Source organism: Daphnia pulex, chromosome 4 (genome assembly GCF_021134715.1).
Source record: "Daphnia pulex isolate KAP4 chromosome 4, ASM2113471v1".
NCBI classification, from domain to species: domain Eukaryota; kingdom Metazoa; phylum Arthropoda; class Branchiopoda; order Diplostraca; family Daphniidae; genus Daphnia; species Daphnia pulex.
This window is the reverse complement of record NC_060020.1, coordinates 2,854,256-2,874,821: the sequence shown is the minus strand read 5'-3', so window position 1 is coordinate 2,874,821 and position 20,566 is coordinate 2,854,256. Positions and strand designations below refer to the sequence as shown.

At 42.5% G+C, this 20,566-nt stretch overlaps 2 protein-coding genes across 3 annotated transcripts in view; one reads left to right on the top strand and one right to left on the bottom strand.

Moving 5' to 3' along the window:
* Nucleotides 1-159: 159 nt before the first annotated feature.
* On the bottom strand, nt 160-16,841 carry LOC124191982 (orexin/Hypocretin receptor type 1-like). 2 transcript variants are annotated; one of them, XM_046585067.1, is made up of 6 exons: nt 16,199-16,840; nt 8,379-8,526; nt 7,151-7,426; nt 5,578-5,815; nt 5,238-5,350; nt 160-1,027 (listed from the first exon to the last, which is right to left on the bottom strand). In XM_046585067.1, the coding sequence occupies exons 1-6, from the start codon at nt 16,619-16,621 to the stop codon at nt 672-674; spliced, it is 1,554 nt and encodes a 517-aa protein (XP_046441023.1). In that variant the 5' UTR covers nt 16,622-16,840; the 3' UTR covers nt 160-671. The 2 variants fall into 2 exon arrangements, with proteins under 2 accessions (XP_046441023.1, XP_046441025.1); XM_046585069.1 differs by lacking the exon at nt 160-1,027 and adding an exon at nt 1,063-3,925 and having other exon boundaries at nt 16,199-16,841.
* Nucleotides 11,096-20,566, top strand: part of LOC124191981 (SET and MYND domain-containing protein 4-like) — a 21,984-nt gene continuing 12,513 nt past the window's right edge. Inside the window, exons 1-2 of the mRNA XM_046585062.1 lie at nt 11,096-11,320; nt 11,647-11,858. The gene's annotated coding sequence lies outside the window, so the exon portion shown is untranslated. The remainder of the gene's footprint in view (nt 11,321-11,646; nt 11,859-20,566) is intronic.

Sequence of the window (20,566 nt, the reverse complement as noted above, 5' to 3'; positions counted from 1 at the left end):
TTTACACAGTAATAACATATAGAGATGTATAATATAATCTGACGTCAGCCGCATATGTGCAATTATTGATCTCTTTTTTTACATACACTAGCATACTATACGTTTCTCTTATTATTCGCTTCACAATATCAAAACCACGACACAAATGAATGGCCGGTAGAATGTATATACGTGTATATTTATTGTAATGCCAATTGACTCGTACAACAATGAATGGTTAAACGGAAAATAACAATTAACGGTGGAGCCCTTGGCACTTGATGTTGACTGCTGCAGTGCTGCCCTTATATAGGTCAACAGTTGCCGCTGGCCTGGCCAATAAATTTGATGGCAAACTAATATTGTCGAGTGCTCTCGGGGTTGAATCAAATGAGAGTATCATAACTCAACAGGCCGTATATTGCCTACACACAGCGTTTGTTATAATAATAAAAAAAAACACATCGCAAACAATTATTTAATAAAGACATCGAGACGTCGATTGGAACGGGAGATATAAGTATGGACGATTAAAAAGTAGAACACGGCAAATATAAAAGAGAGAAGGGCTGACTTTTGACTCGTCAAATGAATAACATATAATAACGGCATCGCTGTGGCTGGTCGTCTAGCTAATTATAATCCCGTCATCTATTCACAGAAAATGTCTCCAAAACAAAAGTGATAAATAACTACTCGTCAACTGTGCTGACGTGGGTGTAGGCCGAGGAGTTCATCGTGCAAAGTAAAATAGTCTCAGCTTCCGATGGCGTCGATCCGTTTTTGCCGCCCTTGAAAATGGGCGAACTGTTGCCGCTTTTGGTCGACGATCTCCTCGGCTGTTGCTGGCTGCTGCCGCCAAACAATCCCAACTGCTGCGCTGACTGTCTCTGCTGCTGGTGCTGCTGTTTGGGCGTCCGCGTCAAACTGGTGACGACGCTGGGCGAGGGACTCAAATTGTGAGTCGTCCGATTCTGTCGACGGCGACGTCCGTCCTCATCGGCCGAGCAGCATTTCATGGCAATGCCGAATTCTCGACGGAATTTCTCTTTTGGGGGCATACGGAAATGGAACCAACCAAAAAGAAACCAAACCGAAAAAGGAAAAAACAAAACAAAAAATCGAAAAAATCAAACGAAAAAAAAAGAGGAACTTTTATAACATTTACAATAGGTCTGAGATTCACTGCTGAGATAGTAGCTGACATTTTTTTTTGAAAGGAGAAAGAATGTTCAGGTTCACTGACACACACACGGTTCCAAGAACTAGACGCAGACCAATACGGCAATAAAATCCGTTAGGAACTTTATTCCAGTGGCGACGACCGTACGTGACTATTTTGTCGCTTTCATTCAAGAACATAGAAACATTTTCATTTTGAATTTGAGAATTTTAAATTTAAAAAGTGCTGAGAAATGTGCCGATGTTACCGAATTACTAACTCTATTCTGCTGAGATCAGGTCTCAGAATTTCTTATTAAATCTTTCAAATGATACAGTTGAGATCGCCATTAATTGTTAATATGGAAATTCTGCTTTAAACGATTACTCTTTCCTTGTTTTTAACGTTCTCTGCTACGAATGCTGGATGTCAAAAAGGAGGGTCCCTATTTAATACAATATGCCCTAGCAGTTTAGCCAGTAGCAATGAAAACTAGTCTGCTGTTTTTTTTTTTTTTTGTCTTGGAAATTTGAATTAGCGCGGGGCGGGATTAATGGACCGCAATCTAGCAAAATAGAAATGTTATTCATTGTTATTATAGCAGGACATATGTGTGTGATCATGTTATGTGGTGAGGTAAGTGAGCGATGCCGTGTACAGGATGATGGAGAATGCATTAATTGAAATCAATAGAGAGAAATAACTCGTTAAACGTGTATTTTTTTTGTTGTTGAAAAGAATTCCGCACCGGTTTTGGTTTTGTTAAATATCGTCGGACAGGTTTTCTTTATTGGCTTTCATATGTCTTTGGCTTTGGCGTTTTTTGGTTTCTTTTTTTTATTTTGACAAATATGTATATAGTGTTAGGAAACAACCAGCAGGGGAGGTGGGAATGATAGTGGGTGGGTGGGAGAAAAGAAATAAAAGAAACGGGAGGGATTAAAACAAAAACAGAACATGAAAAGCCAAAAGTGAGCGTGAGCGCTATTACAATGCTCGGGTTATATATGTATTTATAGTTTACACACATGGTATGGGAATAAGGAAATGATGTGATAACGCCGGGTTAATTAATTGAAAAAAAAGTGATGGAATGAGGTTAGAGAGTGTGTGATGTGTGGCGTGGATGGAACAACACCGGACAAAAAGCATGCAACCACCAGTAATATCAAAGAGATGAAGAACAAATGAACAGCAATAAACAACTGGATTCCTCTGGGGCTCTTAACGTTACTACTGGGTTAATATCATTAGCCAAAAAATGGTTTGCAACAGAACTTTTTGTCCTGAGGAAAAAACAAAAACGAAATGATGTAATAATTAGCTAAATTAATCGATACCCTTTACATCTTTTGAAAATTTCTGAATGCGGGAGAAGTTGATTGGCCGTGAAAGATTTTGATTTGCAAACGACTAATAAAGAGAATAACTGAATATATATATATGATATGCTGGACACGATTCATGAGATCGGATGTGATAACGATATCATAGCGCATATCTACAAATTTTCTTTGTCCTCGATTGGTTGGATCGAAAATGGTTGTCACAAAATAAATTCCGAATTCATTTGTGCACCGATAAATCAATAATTAGCGGCGATACAGTTTAAGCGTATCGATACAAAAGTGTGAGAGTGGGTAATAAACAAAATCAAACATGAATCACACGAGCGTGTTGATGGGTTTCAAATTTAATAAGCCACCGAGGGAATGTTGAAAACTCTCATCATTTTACATTTTTTTCTGAGTTTTTCTGAGTTTTTCTGATTGGAAATTAAATCCCAAAGCGTTTGATGAGTTTCTACGTTCAATCTCGGGTGGGCCGGCAGTGTGTGATTTTGGGATAACCTTTAATATAGTCGCCGGTCTATATTCTTTATAACATGACTAGTATTATGATACCATGAAAAATGTCCCCTAGACCCTCCAAATGATAATAATTCCCATCACTTTGTCGTCACAACAAAATCATCATTCTCGCCATTTTATCGGCGACGCTATGGCAGCAGAAGAGACTTTGTCGACTTTTCCACCGAACACAAAAGAGAGTTTACACACCATTTATCTGATTGATGGATATACTCCATCCACCTCTATACGGAAATGTATATAGTATACAATGATCCAAAGAGTTGCCCCAACTTGCGACCTCCCCCTTGGCTATTTCGCCTAGCACTTCCTTATACAATATTCCTTAAACGTGACGAACTAATCAACGAGATGGATTCGAGCCGTTCAACCGGAGATAAATAGGAAAAGAGAAAACAAATCAAATAAACAAAACGTAATTGTAAAAAAATAAAAAAGAACTCCATTATAGGGGGGACTAAGATGAGACGGGGGTCGAATCAACTTGGCGGGAGATTTGAAATGATATAGTGAAAATCATAGGCAATCAGGGGATGGTATGGTGGTGGTGGTGACGATGAATTTGCTTTTTACGTGGTTGAGGTGAGCGTTCTGATGGAGCGTGCGGTAGGGTGATTGGAGCGGCATTGTCTGAGCGGATAGCAGGCGGCGGCCGACGGCGGCGGCACGTTGCTGGCCATCAGCCGGTCGGTGGCGACGGCAGTCGAGGCCGGCGCCGTCGAAGCCAGCGCCGCTGCGAAAGCCGTCGCCCCGGTCGGCACGCGGACGACCGCGACCATGGACTGATTCAGCCGAGTTCCGCCAGCGCCGCACATGGACACGGAACTACGGCTGCGTCCCCCGCCGGGCAGGTGGTCAGTCAGCCAGCGACAACGGCAGCGAAACGTGCGCCGAAACTCCTTACGAAACTTGCCTAAGTATATGAGACACACACAACACACACATGTCACGTACAAGTGCAAAAATGCAAGATTTTCTCTTTTTTCTTTTTTTCAATCAAAATAAGAAATAAGCTCGTCAAATAACACACGACACACACACATACAGGAGAGGACGTGTGCCTATATTTGCAAACTAGCCCTGTATAATTATTTTATTTTTTGACTTGTCCCAATTATTGTTACGCGTGTGTCTGAAAAGAAGTAACCTGGTGCCATATTGATGGACGCAATCAGAGTGCGCATGTCGGGCGACATCGACCTTTCGTTATACGCAGGTTGGTATATATGTAATTATGGTGCGCTTACGTGACGCCCTACAGGGGTTTGGACGCAACTTTATTCGCTTTCGGGACTCGTCGAAAGATGGCAACACTTTTTGGTTGCATCAAGAATTGAAAGCGCTAAACAATTATTTTGCGTTTTTTTTTTAAGTCCTGTAGAAAATACCTGTGTCACGCACACCTTCAAAAACCATAATACCGATGAAATGTTGTTTACAATCGATCGTGAGAAACAAATGGAAAATTCTGGCGAATGTCGCTATCTTCTCCTATTTTCTAGATCCGATTAGATTCGATTGGAAGGCAGAAAGAAAAACGAACCAACAATCTTTGTTAAAAGCTGACGAAAATGACAGACAAATCTGATTTCTTTTGACACGTTATACGGAGCAGCAGCCTCTATCTCTGGTCTAGCCCAGTCGCATCCGTTATATAGGCGGATATTGGGCGTGTGCATCACTCCCAATAGCGCGTTGCAACCGTTGGGCTAGAAGCCAAGTTCTTTTACGGCGATGAAAAAAAAAGAAGCCACTCGTTTGTTTGGGAATTTTCCTGGAGAATAAAGACGTCAGAGAAGAAGAGTACGCTCACGTATATAGCCCAGCAGTATATATAGTAGACCTTTCTTTTCTTTTTTATTACAGCACGCAGTGTTCTTCCTTCTCATAATCGAATTTCGTCTGTCCGCGTGTGTGTATAAACTATATACAAGTTTGTTGTAACTTGGAAAACAGCAGCGATCAACCAGTCGTCGCCTATACAATACTACCAAAAGTCTAGATTCTACCACCACAGTCTCGGCTGCTGCTGGGCAGTTGCTGCAATTATTATACCCGTCAGACACAATCCTCTGCGGGGCGTTCATCATTTGGCGGAAACTTTTGTTTGAGTGTATATCACAAGGAGTGGAGGGGTGGGGATGCAAAGTTGCGCAGCTACCAGTGGAGTATGTATAGATTTTGGTCTATATTTATGTACGAAAGTGTTGGCCTTTGTTACTTACCGCTCATGAAGTTGTAAATGACGGGGTTGATGGCGCTGTTGAAATAGCAGAGCCAGTGGGAGACGAGGGCGGCCGCCACCGTGTAATCATTTTGCGTCAATTTGATTGTGTATCTGCTCTCCCACGTATATGTGTGCCAAATGTCCAAATCACATAATCAAGAGAGAGAGAGAGAGAGAACTTTCAAATACTGCGCAACGTCTAGCCGTGAATTAATTAAGATAATTGAGTGGCGTAATATTAACGCGGGGAATGCCCTCACAGCCGTCATAATTATACCAATCATTTACCAAGAATGTGCGCTCGTATATCATTGTAATATGGCACATCACCCACTCACCTGAGAATGCTGACTAGATGAACGGGGAAATAGCAGACGGCGAAGACGATGACGACAACGACCAACATCTTGGCCGCTTTCCTCCTGGAACGCAATTGCAATTCGATCGAAGCGTTGGAATTGACGGTGAGCATATCCTTGTTGCTGCTGGCACCACCGGCACCGTTGCCGCCGTTGCCTCCATGGTGGCCGTGGTGGTGGTGATGATTGCTGCTCGGCTGCTTGGGGAAGAGACGAACTGTGCGGCAACATATTGCCCAGCAAAAAAAAAAGAAAAAAAAAAGACAAGAGCGCAATAACGGTCAATTTCCGGGTTTTAATATAAAACAGCAGACGGCCCATTTCGGTGGCGATCAAATGTTATATCACATACGTTTGCGTCCCCCCATAAACATTCCTCTTGATATAAATAAATATCTACACCCATCCATTGGCGATTTCATTTCAAGAGGGAAAAGCTTCTTTGTGTTCAAAGTGTTTCTTATTAACTTAATTCAAATATTCCCGCGTCGTCTTCTCAGGGAGTTATATACTTAATGAATTCGAATACAACAATGAGGGCGGTGGCCCCTATTTGGGTGTGATATGTCGTCCACTTCAACGGTCGTTCATCATCTTCGAATACGTGATGGGGGACGATTGGCCCATCTATCATCGCCTTGGCGATTGTCGAATGTCGAAAACTCTCTGCTGCGCTGTTTGTACACTCGCTGTCAGCCCACACGGGTTAATCTCAGCAACTCTCGCTGCTGTCGACCAACACTAGTGGCGACCATTAAAAAGTATAAAGGGAGAGAAAAGAAGACGCTCGGACTCTAAACGACACCATCATTCATTCGGCGCGGGCACTAATCCCGTCTGTGGCGCCAGCGGAGGCGTCGTAATCTACGGTCGAGTGATGGTGTATAATGCATTTCCAAAGCCCCATCTTGTCCGTTTGCTGCCCTCGTCGTCTCTTTCTTCGGCACGGACCGAAATAGAATCGAATGCGTAAGCAGAGAAAGTATCCGTAATCCAATCAATATGAAATAACCCAGTTTTCATAGATTTAGGATCAAGTTGTTCACTAGACGGCAAATCGTTGCCCTCCAGATTTTTCTTGGAAAAGCCCAGAGGGGAGCGAAGTAGTTTACATTGCCAATCGAATTGCACACAGGAAATGCTAATATTTCTATCCGATTTGGTAAATCGATGGCGATGATAAGGCGCGATTAGGTTGAAAACGTATAATAACCCAATTTTCTTCACGGGAACTTGTTTTGTTTTGTTTAGAGTTCAACGAAAATAAATAAAATGATGAGATTTTGTCATCTAAGAAAACACATTTGAGACTAAAAGAAAACGAGAATTTTAGTTTAACGGGTTTTTTCTTTTCTGTTTACGTTGTCTGGCGCCAAGAACAACATGGCCATTTTTTTAAAAAAGCTAGACGATATGAGACAACAAACATTAATAACTAGATTCCACCAAATTCTAATCTAATATCTACCGAAAATTGGAACGAAAAAAAAAAAAGAAATGGATGCGCAGATAATATTAAATGCACGGACGTCTAATTAATTCTTATACTAACCTGTTGTGCTGTTGTGATCGTCTGTGCTGTCGCCCGTGTTGGAACGGTTGCCGCCGGTGATGGCCAGCCGGGCCGAGCGCCACAAGACCCTGACAATCTGGTAATAAGTGACGGAGATGAATAGGAGCGGCAGAGCGTAGAGCAGAGCGAATTTGACCAGCTGGCTGTAAAGGTCCGTCTCGTCATCCCAGCTCGGTTGGCACTGTGTGAAATACACGGTGCTAATCGACAGGTTTCGGCCTTGCCGAGTTTCCAGCACCACCAATTCAGGGATATCTTTATAGAAAGGTATATAACAGAAAATTTAATCACATTCGTATATAGTTGCTTTTTTATAATCGTTAGTGTGTCGTTAGAACGTCTGGTGGGAAAACCACGCAATAAATTTCCCTATCGTTTCTCCCCCAAAAATGGCAATGGATTACACATTTGATTGCAATTCCTCTCGGGTTGAATGTGATGCAATCTTCAAAAAAATTTGATGATACGATGCATCATACACGGAAAGAATGCCCAGCCATATTTCTTCAGCCAGGAATTTGATTGGGAAACACACAACATCCGCCGGAATGCTTTCTAACGGAATCATGTTTAGTGTGCACGTTAAAAACGAGTTATACTACTACTACTACTTCTACATTCGAGCTGAAGAAAAAAGCTGAACAATAGTTTGTTTTCTTCGCGTGACGGCAGCGCCAGCCAGCAACAACTCTGAAGTAGCACGCGCATTTTATTCTCAGCCAAAAGGGAAGAAAAGAAAAGAAAAAAAAAAACGAACGAACTCGAAAATAAAAAAGAGGAGAGTATTATTGAAATTGTCAATTCCAGTAATACCCTCCTCGTATTTGCCTTCCTAGGCCACTTAAGACTCTGGTGAAAGGGTCCCCTTTGGAATTCCAGGAGGTTCATGCTATACCAAAAGGAAATAGGACAACAAAATGGCTGGCTAGATAGCGAAATCCCCCCGGCGAGAGAAGAGTAATTGCTTCAAAAAAAAAAAAGTTCCTTTTCGCAGTGACTCAATTCGCCGGTGTGTATAGCGAAACTCTACCAGTGTCATTGAATGTCAAGGCGCGTTCGTCTCCGCCCTCACGCGTGAATCGTCGCTCTCCTCTGCTGTGGCGTACAAGTCAAAATAAGGTGAGCTGCGCCAATGATTGGCAAAATATAGTACCTTCGAGGACGTCACATAAATATCTAAGACGCGGTTTCTTTTGAAATCTATTACCTATGAGCAGCGAGATGATCCAAATAGCGGCGATGGCGGTTTTGGCACGTCCGATTGTTGACCGGAACTTGAGTGGGTGGCATATGGCGTACCAGCGGTCCACCGAGATGAAAGTCAGCGTCAATACCGAGACGGATACCGAAACGGTCTGTGTCAAATGCAAAATAGAATAATGTGTGTAACTTATTTTTAGAAATGACACACATTATTATTACGTCCATTTCTCATCTTGGCAAAAATCAATTTCTATCATTAGTTTCTGGAAATAGCAGTAAAGCTATTACTCTGTACGAACAAACGCCGATGGCAACTCATTTTGTAGCTGCTGGTCTTCAATGTAATCAGTCAATATGACATTCGGTTTTGTATGTACTATACGCGCGCATATTGTTTACCCAGCGTGGGCTGAACTTGTATTATTATTATTCCACGATTTTCTCCGTTGGCAATGGTTGTGCGACAAACCGTGTTTCCGCTTCAATGGACTCGCACGCCAAATGACTTTTCTCTCTGTTTAATGCAGTGGAAAAAAGTCTCAAAAAAATAATGACGTATTCCTTTTTGATGCTGCGGAAGAATAAACCAAACAGACGATTTATGGGAGACCAAAAAGCAAAAAAACAAAACAAAATACATCATTTCATATCTGTACGTATATAGCCTAATAGGTTGATTTGGGTTTCTCGGAACCTTGTCCTGTATCTCAGCGTATAAGTAGAGATCTGTGGCCTGTTTGATGGCAATCTCGAAAAGGACTTGAGATAAAGGACCAATAAACCAGAAATTGATTTTGGGTTGCACACGGAACACAAAACGTCGCGGATGATGTTGGCCATCTGCGATTCAATATGTCGAGTGCATTGGCTTTCTAGAGAAGCAAATTGCAGCTGGATCTATCAGATAGATGGAACAGGGCGCTGGGATCAATGTGCTGCTGATGGGCGAGAAAACAATGTCTGAGGCAGAGTAGATATACTAGAGGGGTAAACGACGACAGAGATGGAAAAAGGGACGAAAAATGTTGTGTGTCGAAACTGAATCGTGACTGCGGGTATTAACGGAGAAAAATGGCAGCTATATCGGACGTGGCGGTGGAGACTTATTGGACATTCAGACCGGAAAGCCTTGAATGAAAAAGAGAATGAAAAAGAGAAAAAAAAAAGGTCCTCGACTTCGTCAAGAGTTATTCTGCATCGTTGTTATTAGCTAGTCAAAGCACGTTTCTCATCAGGGCCGGCTCGATGCGCCTGACTAAAAGCGCGAGAATAAAAGTCAAATTTGAAGAAACCCAACGGATATTGCACCATGCAAGTCAGAGGAACACGACATCGTTCCAGCTCCTCATAATGGTTTCCCTCTTGGCTGTATTGAACTTTTTTAATTCTCTCTTTCTCCATGTTAAGTTTTATTTTTCCCCTTTGGCCACTAAAGGTTTTGTTTTTCTTCTCTCCATCCAAGAAACTCATCCGGCGGAACCGCGAGGGCCATATGGTCGCTAAAGATAAAGTCTAATATTTTCTCTGATTTACGGACGCGTACGCTGATAGGATTCCTTCCGGACAATGACGTGAGGTGGCAAAAAGAAAAGAAAAGAAAAAAAACAAAATTGATTCGCCAGAAAGTATGGAAGTTCGTCCGCCCAAGTTTTCAATCAAGTGGGGACTGATATTTAATGAATGACAGCCGACTTTGTTGGGACAGACCCCGGAAGAAACACGCTCGGGAGGACAAAGAGTAGACTACGTTCCATCATGATCAGCATCATCAAAACCCTCCCAGCAGTTCTATGTGGAATCGATGGTATAAAGTTGGACAAGCCATGGACAGCCATGGAAAGACGAAGACAATACAAGTAAGGGTCCCGTTCTTGGCTGACAGCTCATGGCAATGTAGCAATTCTCGTTTATTTTTAGGTCCATCACATGATCGTGTTACTAGACGGAGTTAAAAAATTCTACGCAGGTTAAAGTAAAACATTATAAATTTCGTCGTTAACAAAGGAAACATGGTATGGTAGCGATAATGCTTGGGCTAATAAATCACCCTTCAACTGAAAGGTAAAGTATAGATATATACAATACGTGTGTCTACATCAATAAACTTGCCGGTTAATGACGACCGCATTGAGTATTTTATGCTAGAGGTGTGGAACAAGTTATTTCTTCCTCTGTTGTTTTTGGTTTTAGTTATTTTGTTTATCATTTTCTTTTATTGCGCTTATAAATTGCTGGCCATGTCACGGCTTTTCGGCGGAATCGGGCATCGCGTTAAGAGAGCTTTATCTGATGGAGCTTTAGCAAATGGGCTCCACCACGCTACTGAAAGGACTGCACGGCCATTGCTGTGTGTACGTTACTCTCTCGTGTTTACGCGCCGACCTCAAAATCCCGCGGCTTAAATGGGCCCGATAAGCTCAACTGGAATGACGTGGCTTAACGGATCCTCCTGGGGTCCGCTGTCTGTCATTGTTATACAGTCATATTATGTTTGTAAAACATGATTCCCAGTTGGAGGGACTTATTTTGGTGGTTTCGGTCTTAAAGTTATTATCTCCTGGTTTCTTACAAATTTTTTTCTTTTATCTTGAGTTCTTGACTGTGGTTGGGGACTCAGTTTAACAGACGAACTATTAATTAGATATTATCAAATAGATGTCCGATTTTTAAGAATATCTATCGATATCTTATAATCATGAATAATTAGAAGATTAGTGTCGTCTGCTCATCTGATCTGTCTCACAGTTTCCATTTTCAAGAAGACAAAGAGACAAAGTTCCAGATTAGGAAAGAAAACATAACGATCACATTATTGGAAAAAGTACACGAGGCTGTACGAAAAATAGTCCAACAAATAAAACTACGTTAAATGTGGTCGTCGTGTCAACTCGGATGGCGTTTCTTCGAGAGAATTAGCTGAAAGGACACTCCATGCTGTTTTGGCGGGTAAATAAAACTAATAATACAAACAGAATGATCATGGGAGCTTGAATAGAAGAGTTTAACCTATTTCAAATTTGTGAAATGCTGCATTTATCATGTCCCTGTCAATGCATGCAGTTTGTTTTCGCTATGCAACCTTTACTTTGTGCAGGTTTAAAGCACGAGCAAACCATCACTACCACAAGATATGAAAGATGTAGTGGATTGAGTGTAAACCTCGAATTCTCTGGTTTATTGACAATCAGTGTTACCCACTGTCTCATTTTCAACTCTTCTATGCTTGATGTTTCTGTTAATATTTTCGTAACCAATTTTAATTATTTGTTTAGGTGTAAACAGCATCTGGTTTGTTTGGAGAAACTGCCGATGTAGGTCGAGGTACGGATCCCTTCTTCTTCTTTCTTTAAATGTCTTCGTGTACACCCATGTGAGTGTGGGTGTATTCACGAGGACGTCCTTTTTCCCCATCTCGCCTGGTGGATTCAACTATTCTTCAGATGGAACACATGCGGATGCCTGGCTGTATTTCCCAGGCTTAAAGGTAGGAACAAATTGATCTCTATTCTTCCTTATTGACATTTTTGGTGGCGTAGATCATAAATCGTGACATAGTACGGAGCACGATTATTCTTGAGCTAAGCGCTTTTAACTGGAATTGTTTTCTCGATTGTTTCTGTCGATTCTCGATTTTGATTTTCGATTTGTCTACTGTTTTGCTCGATTTTCCGATTTCGGTTTTTTTTAAAACTTGAAGTAAGGGTTCGTTAAATAACCCCCATTTGTGGAACGACTGCAGATCAGGCTTGTTTTGTACCTCACCACTTTGTCTGTAAGTGTTCAAATCATTAAATATTTAAAATTTTGAACATTTCATGCAAAATGCAACTAGCACATTTTTTGACGAAGAGGGAGATCTGCCGTCACACCGGCACTTCCTCGTATAAATTATAATGCAATACGCAGAGAACGTAAAATCCTGTCTTTTCAGGGGGACGTGTGATTCATTTTTAACATTTTCTGGACAACATTGGCCACAGTTTATGCGCCGCATAAATAATTCAAAACGAAAATATTCAATGGAGGAAAAGAAAAAAAAAATTGTGCTGCAGCCAAGGTTGAATGGATCATATTTATCGGTCACACTATAACCTTTACACGGCAGTAGCAGCTATATAAGTGTCTGAATTCCAAAAACAAGGCGAAAAAAATTGGGGACGTGGAGTACGTGCAGTGAGAAACGATAGACTGGGTGAAAAGAGAGCCGACAATGGAGTTTGCACTCATCGATACATGACACTTTCCCTTCAATCCCGCATTATTATTCAAGTGGCTTTATTTGACCAGAAATCGTGCGCAGACAACGCGTCCTTTTGTCTGGCAGCGCGTTTTGTTCTTTTTCGACTTTTCGCCCAAATGCGCAAAGGCCAGTATACGTAAAGTTTCGCTCAACAAATTCAATTCGATTAAAAGTTATTCAGAATTGAATGACTGCATGCAAGTTATTGCCCTGCCTTTCTTCTTCTTCTTCGAGAAATGTTTCTTATCTCCTTCTGACAGCAGCATTTGGCAAAGAGAAAGTCTCCTTCGAGTTACTGGGACTGCCGAGTGTATAGAGAAGTAACTTTGTTTCACTTTGAATTTCGGTAATTTTCATAAGTCTCTTTCGACTTGCCTGGCAAAAACTTTTTCTCTGGCCCGTAGAGAATTCAAATCGTCTGACAATACTGTTTTGACAATAGTGCGAAGGCTCTGTTGAAATTGTGAAACGAACTCTATGCCCATTTTGCTTCGCTTCATATTGCTTTGAACCCCAAAGTTGTCTTCTTTTCCTTCTTCTTTCTTTCGTTCTTTGGCACTGTCAGCTGTTTCCAATGTCCAGCATCATTGGCAGGTCCAACAGCAAATTTCTTTATAAAGGAAGATCGTTGGACCGACGTGACAAACAGTGGGGGCCGCTATCTTGTTTGCAGATAGACTACAGAGAAATCATTCAGCCAAGTGGCGAGTTCCCACTGGGAAAGTCAACGATATCTTGCGATGCTGCGTGTGCGTGTGTGTTTTATTACGGCCGATCTGATCTTGCACCAGCCAAGGGCGTGCTGGCGTTTTCTCTGTATAAAAGATCAATGCGAGTAATTGTCACCGAGAATCGGCAGCACCAGATGGTGTGGGAAAATCGCGACCGTCAACCTATATTTGGACATCTCGGGGACATCCCAAATACTTTCGCAAATCGCGCGGATGAATCGATGCTGCGCTGCCCATTATTGGCGGGAAAATCTCGATAAGCATAAACTTGTATATGCGTAGCAGCACTACACATATTCCCGACATCGAGTTAGATTTTCTCTTAGCGCATATGCGGTCCCGCAATTCCTTTCATTTGTGTGCCATTTGATTGGAGAGAGAGAAAGGTCATTCAGGATTTTTGCTACAGAGCGAAGATAGGGAGATAACTCGTATGCGAATACTACACAGGACCAAGAATGTAAATGGAATAGAGTGTATTGCCAGGGAACGGTTATGACACATGCGTACCACTGTTGCAAAGTCCCATCTTGCGGCTTTTTTTTATCGCGGTACTCGGAACTCGGTGGAGAAATGACTGGAAATGCCAAGATTTGCCGTATACAGAAAAGTAATCCACAAGTTTCGTTACAGAGGAATATATACGTATATATATTTATCTGAAAGGCCGGCTGACTTCATCGTATTCAGATGGTACTCGTGAGCTCATAAGTAAACATTGAGCTGGAGTAGTTTAGATCGACAGAATAACAGTCCATGACCAATGGGACCCCCAAACTAAATATTTCTTCAGCTCTCCACACATTCCCTGGTATTTTTTCTTCTTTTCATTGAAATCGCGGCAGCATATTACAATATCCCCTCCTCTCTCTCTCTCTCTCTCTTGGCCAAATGGGACGACATCATGCTGATAACTGGGGCGGCCATATTATCAATCACGTCAGTGAATATATCCTTCTTCCTTGCAGCCACTTCTTGGAGATATATCGCCCTTATTCACTCTCCCAATCCAATCCAATCCTCTATATAACCTTTGCTAGGGGGGTCTATTCAGCTTGGCAGGGCGCGTATATATTACTTTTCGTTCACAGATGTTTTCTATTGCTCGAGTGTGATTATTTGGACTGGCTATGGAGCTAATACGCTGTTTGTTATTCCTAGTCTTTCGGGGAAACTCGAAACTCTGTTTTTTTTTGTAGCGTGACACACCAATGTTGAGTTGATACAGTAATAAAGTTGGCTGACAGTCGCACTTGGTAATGGGGGAAAATGGCGGAAAATGGAGGGGGAAAATCGGTCGTCATGTCAACGAGCCCAATCAGCTTAAGTCACGATTTTCTGAGAGACGCGGAGACCTATTTGAGCTTACAAGTCTATATAGAAGTAAGACATAAGATGACAGATAGGCGGGCGATTGAAAGCCAGGTTGCAATTAAAGAAAGAACGTGATCGGATTGAGCTAGTAAAGAGTTGTTCATCTTCTTACGTCTGATGTAGTCAAAGACTCAAAAGTACAACACAAGTATGTTCTACTCGTCTAAAACGAACGGGTTGGCTATAATTCAATTAGGATAACGGGGGGAAGAAAAAAATCATTTAGATTACAGCCGGGGATCGTAGTTGGTAGATTTACATTTACACGATGACGAAATATCTTGTATAGGCAAACTACTCGAGCTGCCAAGTTGACTCGCGAATGAATGTCGTAATAAAAATGCCCATTTTATTATTTGGCAGCGCATCACTGATGCAGTAACGTGGGCAGCAGCAGGGGCTGTTCATTCAAGTTGAAATGAAAGTTGTCTATACGGAATCGTTGGAATTCTTCGCCGGCGATCGAACGGTCATCATTTGAGTGACCCACTGACCGCGCGCCGAGAGTGTTACGTCGACGGTGGCGTGTTCGATCTCGTTAGTGTGTAGCTTACTATACGGTGGCCTCGATCAACCGACAGGAAATCGACATGGCCGTCTTTTGATTAGACAGAGTAGCTAGCTGACTAGGGTACGGTAGAACGGTGAATATATCGGGGACTCCTCCGGCCGTGGCCGTTGGTGTCGACGCAATTACAGGGTCGCAGCGTAGCTCTCGGTGTTGTGATGTGCGGCAGCAGCAGCAGCAGCAGTCGGCGCGTTCAGCCGTGCGGTGAAATGAAGAAGATCTCGACTGTCAGCCGGAGCGGCGATCCCACCAAGCCGAGCGCCTTTTGATAACAAAACCACGTCCTTCTCGTCTTCAGGAAAGGAAAACCGGATGAGGTTGTGCGGATGCTGGGGGTGGTGGTGGTGGACGAGGAAAGAGCGATATGATTGTTGTGTTATACTGTGGTGTCGCTGACCGACAGGATTCAACGTAGGGTGCTGTTCACTGGAATAACATGCCCTGTCACAAAACCTATCTGTAATAAACATCTAACATGGGCCGGCCAAGAAACTAGTTTGGCTTCTATTGCACCGACCCCCTATGTACGAATTGCGTCTATTTTACAAGTTATTTTACAAGTTGTGCAATAGTAGGTACTCGGATAAATATTTACTCCCGCTCTTCGTGGCCACTGCTTTATAGTAGGACGGCGCTCTATTCGATACAAGCCGTTCAAAAACAGGCTGGGAATTCGAAGGTCGTTAAATGCGTGTAGTTCACGCTTGTATATCACTTTCAAGGGCTTTTCTAAATGTAGCCGTTTGACGTGGGGCGATTCGAAACCAATTGAGCGAATTTGTCTGCACTTGTTTGTTTGGCTTCGACTCGCCAACTAATAATCGACTATACATTTTAGCTTATGGAAATTGAAAGGCTTATCGATTAATTAACAGCTAGTTGAGGCTTTTTGTTTTTGTTTTTGTTTTTACCTGAAAGTATGGGATGATTTTACAGAGGGTGCTGCCCATGAACCAAGTCTCGGTGATGTCCCACAAGACGGTCGGAGGCAGGCAGAGGAATATGACGAGAAAATCGGCGATGGCCAAATTGACGATGAACATATTGGTGACGGTTCGCATCGTGTGATTGCGGTAGACAGCCAGACAGACCAAGAAATTGCCGACCAGGCCGACGATAAAGACCATGCAGTGGAGGCCAATCAGAATCCACTCGTAGACGGATGGAAACATGTACGCCTCGATTCGGTCAATGTAGTCATCGTCCGTCTCGCAATAATCATTCGTGCACGTCTCATTGCGGACGAATTCAATCACGTCGGCAGACAAGTTGGTGCAGTTCAACTTGTCGGTGCAATTCATTGGCCAGTGGCTCTCGTTGTGGAATTGTTCCATTTTGAATTTTCGGAAAAGAAACGGGCGACAAGATGATTTAAATGTCTGACGGGAAAAAAATTTAATAATGCATCGCAAGGATCACTGCTGGTCAGAAAATGGGCGACACACTGTGATACAATAGAGAAGGGCGGACTCGGACTGTTTAGATTGAAAACTCGGGAGAGCGTAGAGAGTGCGAATAGCTCGCTAAGAGGCTAGACTATGAACTGGAAGCCGCTGGTGACGGAGCGTCGCTATAATAGAGGCGTCCTCCCAGCCCCCGCAAACACACACACGTACAGAAAAAAACGGACGAACGTGCGCGGTTTGTCACGGCCCCGCCTTTTCTCTCTGTTGGCTTTCCCTTATTGCTTTGTTTTATTTAATTTTTCCTTCTTTTTTTTTCTGAAATAGACAAAGTTCTTTTTTTTCCGCCAATTTATTTAAAAGCTCACATCTTCGGCGATCAAACCCTATTTGGTGGAAAATTCAATCTGGGGGATTGGGAATTCAAATCAGCTCTAACGCGAAATTTCCTTGTTGGGAGTTTACCAGCAGCAGGGAAGGCAGTATAGTCATAATAGTTTATAAGGAGTTGTTCGATCGCTGGCTGATTTGGTTGCCGTCCAGGGCAACTGGTTTCACAAATATGTCCTCAAATCTTTGGTTTCGAATAGAGTAGACAACATTTCTCCGTATGGCTGGGTCTGACTCGTCGTCCACCTATCTCTCTCCCATCGTTGTGGCACTCTTTTTTTTTTCTTTCTCTGCCACTGTTATCGTGTCCTGTGAAACCCATAATTGAGCTAAATGTTATGCAGTGCACCACATAATACGGCGTGGTGTTATGTAGAACACCCTTTAACTGGATTCTTTGAGGAGTCACCACGCCAGTTATCCGATCCATCGCGCTTGTTGTCGTGTCCTCAATAGGCTAGGGTTTTTCACGACATTTGATCAGGCTCTTTTATTTATCAAGTGTGAAGTCGTCACGGTGCCCAGCTGATATTATTTTCGACGAATTCGATCGAGCTCTTTCTTTTCTTCATTTTCTGCCACCTTTTAAATTTTCCCTTCTTTTTCCCTATTCCCTTTTTTTGCCATCAGCGTCAGTCAGGGGCTGTAATTCGAGACTGGTGGTCTACACATTGCAGAGTGAATTCACAAGGGTCGTGTCGGGTGGTCAATTTCGTGCCCTTTTAGAGGCGATTGAGAGCTGGGATTGACAGAAGGGCGAGCTGCTGGGTGTACAACCTCACCGTAAAACCCAAGAAGAGCAAATAACGACGAGAGAAACTGGAAATACGCGAAATAAAAGGCTGGTGGCAGTGTTTCGTTTTGAGATGTTGTCGAGTGCTTTTCGACATCCGATAGCCGAACCCTTTCACCGCCAGATCAATACTCTTGATTGGATTGTTAGCGTAATCGTAACAACTATAACAAGACGATTTTTGTTTGGGCGTTTCAACTTTTGTCTCTTTGGTTGACTTTTCCATCTCGTCGCCCATTAGATTTTTTTAGCAACAATTAACGCCTCCATGTTGAAGTCTGTGTACACTTTTGGTATATATTAGAAGTTGTCCTTTTAGAAAATCGTCCGGTTTACTGAAATAAAAGGCTAAAGTAGGAAACAACTTCATCTCGTTCTTTTACATCGATTGGCATAGGCAGCAGAATTCGATTCTCGAATGTATGGCTCCAGGCCAGCCAATATTGTCGAATTCTTCGTAACATGTTTCTCATCTCCTCTGCTGGCGCGTCTTCATTCTTTTTTCTTTTTCTTTAAATAACAAAATAACTCCGTGAAAAGACTAAACCAACAGGGGTTGAGCGAGGGTAGCTGCCGCCTTTAATGTTCTTCGGCCGCCGATAAAATCCTATCGGGTTATGACCAAAAGAAAACGACCACCGCCGAATACATCCCCATTCGAGGTTAGAGGGGCTCAAGGGGGGTGTGTTAATGTTTGAGAACGAGGCTTGTAACTGTTATACATGTGTAATATCAATAAATACGCGCAAGTTGGACACAAGAGTGGTCGCTAAAGTCCGAATCCCGTTGAAGTTTGTTCATCAACCCAGAGACCTTTGCAGCAGCTCAAGTGACTTGACTTCTGTTAGCTACCAACAACAATTGCTGTCGCTTGATTGATAATTGTTGATCGGACTGGACATGATTTATTGTCAGTCAGCCAGTCAGCCAACAAATCAGCTTAGAATAATTAAGTATGGAACCTGTCGGTTAAATCTATGCAATATTACGTATGCGCATCCATTGTCTCTGCCCCACATTAATTGGTGTCCACGCAAGATGCCAATTCAAAACTCCAAAAAGAGAAATGGAAATAATCGGGAAACAAAAGTTTTGGGTTCGTTTTGGGTTCGTTTTGGGTTTTGGACTGTAATAAATGGGCGATCAAACATAAAATAAACGTCGGAAAAAGAAAAGGTAAATAAATGTGAAGAGAAATGGAAAAAAATATGTTGTCCACTCCGGTCGATGACGTCTGCAAAATTATCGTGAAATGACCTAGGCAGCGACCCAGATGAGCTCCTCAACATTGTACGTTAAAAGGAAAATAATGACGAATCGTGATATTCTATAACGTCAAAGATGAAGGGTGGAATAGAGGACGCTGGCCCAAATCTAAAGTTAGTTTGCAATGGCGCAAGCTATCGTCACCCAGACAACGTTATTAAGAAAAGAAGACCCAGGGAGAATTTTGTATTATTACTTTGTTCGCCTTTTCCTTCTTCTTTACAATATATAATAATAAATACAATTAGGATATACAAGGCCTTTGAGATGCTCGGTATATAGTATGTCAGTGGAAAAAAGAAAATAGTGAACGAGCTGCGCTAACTGTGTGTATAAAAGAACCGCTCTTACAATCTTATCAATTTCGCGCTGAAGCACACGGATTTTTAAAAAATGACTTTTTCATATCGAGGCTTTTGATTTTTGACTTTTCTTCTTCTCAGCTTACTTTTTTGGCTCAGGCAGTTTCAATTAAGTTGGCAAGGCCTCGTTTTTTATTCTTCAGCACAGTAGTACCCCCCGCCGTCATATACACAACAACGGTGTGATCTGCTAGGCGCGGTTTCATTTTTCCTTCTTTTATGCGTTATACACACACATATATAAAGGACCGATGAACTGAATCGAGATGGATGGCTGGGCGTTTAGACGCGGAGAGCGAAAGGAGTTAAAGGGGCTGGCATAAGGCAACAAGAAAAATATTCTCGCCCGAAGTAAGCCACACAACTTTATCGAGCAATCAAACCTCTAGGGTTTTCTTTTTTCAACATTGGGAAGCTGCTGAGATTGAAGAGAAAAGACGTGAAAGAAAGCGGAGAGAATAGACACCGTCCTGGGAAATCTCTCAGATAGACGATTCGTTTAATTTAAAAGAAATTCGCATCATCTCTTTGTAAACGTGTCGACTGCGAAATCGGCCGGAATGGCGAGAGACACTGTTTATACTATTCCTTCACTTGCCAATTCCAACTTCTCTCACGGCTTTCACGCCCGTCTGCACACATATTTGCATTCGGACGTATCCGAGACTGTCCCGCATCGACGGCAACGTGAACGTGACTCTGGGACTCTATACACAATAAAGCAGCTGGAACTTACATATGTGCTGTTCGCCGGTATAGTAAGTGTTGTGACAATAACTTGCCCGCGATATTGTATTATTTTACTGTTGTGTGTTGCGCAGCAGCCAGAGCGACGGACGTATGTTTGCCCTTGGTCCCCCCCCCCCCCCGAAAGTCTGCCGGAAAAAGTGGAGTAACAATCCGTCAATAATAAGTTTGGTACTTTGACTTTACCTTTTGCCTTTCATGGGACAATAATTTGGTTTATGCGTTCTTTTCTTTTCGAACCAGCGGTAGGTAGTATAGTGCACAGCAGAGGGCGCGGGACGAGAGACAAAGTTTGGTAGAGGCTATGAGATTTTATTA